A 2,442-nucleotide genomic window follows, 5' to 3' on the forward strand; every position below is an offset into this window, starting at 1 on the left:
TTCTTGATGCATGAGAAAAATATCTTAAAGGGCTACAATGTTTTCTCTAATAAGGATTTCTAAATTTGAACTCCTGAAGTACATACGTGGTTGCCAAGATCAGTCATAAAATTTAAGGGATTTTGTATGCGGGAATATGAAAGATATTATGGTTTCTTTCCTACCCTATATAAGCATATCATTAGCATGAGTGAGGCTGAAGGAAGAAGAGACGAAATTAATTTCCATGGCCGCCGTTTGCTTTATTTTTCTCTTGAAATTTTTGTTGTTCATTATATTTATGGGTAACTAAATTTCAAGTAAGGTTAGAGATGAACTTGCATAATAGATGGTATTTTTAATTTATTTTTAATTTATGTATTTGGCTTTCAATTATTAAAACTCTTTTATTTTATCATTCTCAATTCATTGTTGATGTTTTCTTCTCTGAATAATCATAAAATTTATTTTGTTTATGGATTTTGTCATGATTTTACTATTGAATGAATTAGGCTTTTGATTATGTTTAGATAAATTATTTATCTATATTGATTTAATTCTTTGTTACAATATCGCTCCTTAAGTATATTGTCATCGTTGGATTTTCTTAATAGTGATAATAATTTACGTCTTTTAAAAGTAGTGAATGATTTTTTAAAGGGTTATATTTGATTTAATTTTAGTTTATAAATCTATACATTCCGATTGAAAATTTTAGAAATTGAATTCCCAATTGAATTATTCAATAAATTAAGAATAATTAAAATACCAGATTTGTGCAAAAGATTCTCGACGCTTTACTGTGTGTCAAATTTGAGTACTTTTTCCGTTAATCACTTTGCTTCACTTTAGTTTGCATTTAAAATTAATCTTTATTATCCATTAATCATTTAATATTTTTCTTTAGTTTCTTTGTTCCTTTTGCCATTTTTTTAAATTCTCTGTGTGAAATCGACACTCCAAAATTTTGCTACAACTACCGCATTATTCTTCGGACATAACCACAAAACTATCATCCAAAACATCTCGAGGTTCAAGCTATCATCCAAAACAAACCAATCGTGCATTTATTTTTATTTTTTTTCCCATCGCCAAATGCTCTTAAATACTAATCCAAAAGAGACAAAAATTAGATATTAAAAGCCATCAAACGACCTTTATTCAGAAAAAAAGGAGGGCAAGACCACAGAATTACATATCCAACTTCAAATGTATATGCAAAGGTTAAAGATTCAAAGATCATATTTTGGTAAATGGGGACAAATCTCACATGGTAGCCTCAACTTCAGGATCACTTTCAACTGGCACCGTAGGCACATTATTGGTACCCCTTAAACGTGAGGATACGTTGTCAATGGCTGAATTGAGTTGGCTTATCTTTGCATTCAAGGTCTGCCGAGTCTGCTGCTTTCCCGGAAAAGAAACGAAATCGGAGTATTAAAACTAATCAATTAGCAGAAAACATCGCACACGTGGTCGATAACAAGAATTAACTCCAAACCTTCGTCATAAACGAAACTGAATATTAAAACTATTCAATTAGCAGGAAACACTGCCACTGGGGGGTAATTAATAAGTAATTACCTCCAAACCTTCATCATAATACATTGGTCGCCTGGCCTTCCGGAAACCATATTCATCTTCATTCAGAAGGGATCTTCTGATCTGCACGACAAAAAGAGCAAACCAGGATCAAACCCAAACTTAAACCGTAAACCAAAACCCTGAGGCGTTTGACAGACCAAACAAATTTTTAGCCCAAAGGAAAAGGTGTTGTGATTGCCTCCCCAAGCAATGGATAATGCACTGATGATCCATTTTGCTTTAAGAAGATATCCGACAATGAATCATTATTTGGGGACAAAGTTATTTGGAGTACAGGGATTAAAAGAGCCATATGTATGCATGGAAATAAAATAGAGGAAAACTGCTACTTGTACAATAATATTTTCTCCATGCAGGGCTGGGGCCACCTTGGATTAAATGCAAACATAGTAATCAAACTTGTGGTGAAATGACGGCAATAAACTTTCTATGAGATAAAGAGAAAATTTGGAGTAGCGTGGATTTGCATGTATCTATGATTCTATAGTCATAGCATTGAAATAAATAGACTTCTCATGGCCAAGAAAGAAACATCGATTTCTCACAGGAAATAATAAATCGCATGGAAAGAGAATTGTACAGAAAAAACTAATAGTAGCATGCAAAACAATGTGCTTTGTACAGTTAGAAAGTAATAACTATACTCTAAACAATTCCGGCGCATCCCTGAGCAGCTGGATAACAGCTAAAAAGAGACTTAACATCTCTGTGCTTCACTATTGCATGTGCTTGATATTCATCAATAGAATTATCAAACATATAGTTTATAAATTTCCGTAAACCAAAAGTAGTATATGCATTCACCTGGGGAGCAAAAACATAAGCTAAAGTTCCAAACACGGCACCACCCAGAAGAAA

The 2,442-nt window shown here is 32.8% G+C and overlaps 1 protein-coding gene across 1 annotated transcript; it reads right to left on the reverse strand.

Annotated features, from left to right (window-relative positions):
* Nucleotides 1–1,108: 1,108 nt before the first annotated feature.
* On the reverse strand, nt 1,109–2,439 carry LOC118346017 (the record flags this gene model as incomplete). The annotated part of the gene is made up of 3 exons (XM_035687050.1): nt 1,109–1,383; nt 1,564–1,644; nt 2,389–2,439. Coding segments are annotated over 3 exons (270 nt in total), but the record flags the coding sequence as incomplete, so codon positions are not given.
* Nucleotides 2,440–2,442: the final 3 nt, after the last annotated feature.

Source organism: Juglans regia, unplaced genomic scaffold, assembly GCF_001411555.2.
Source record: "Juglans regia cultivar Chandler unplaced genomic scaffold, Walnut 2.0 Scaffold_62, whole genome shotgun sequence".
Taxonomy (NCBI): Eukaryota; Viridiplantae; Streptophyta; class Magnoliopsida; order Fagales; family Juglandaceae; genus Juglans; species Juglans regia.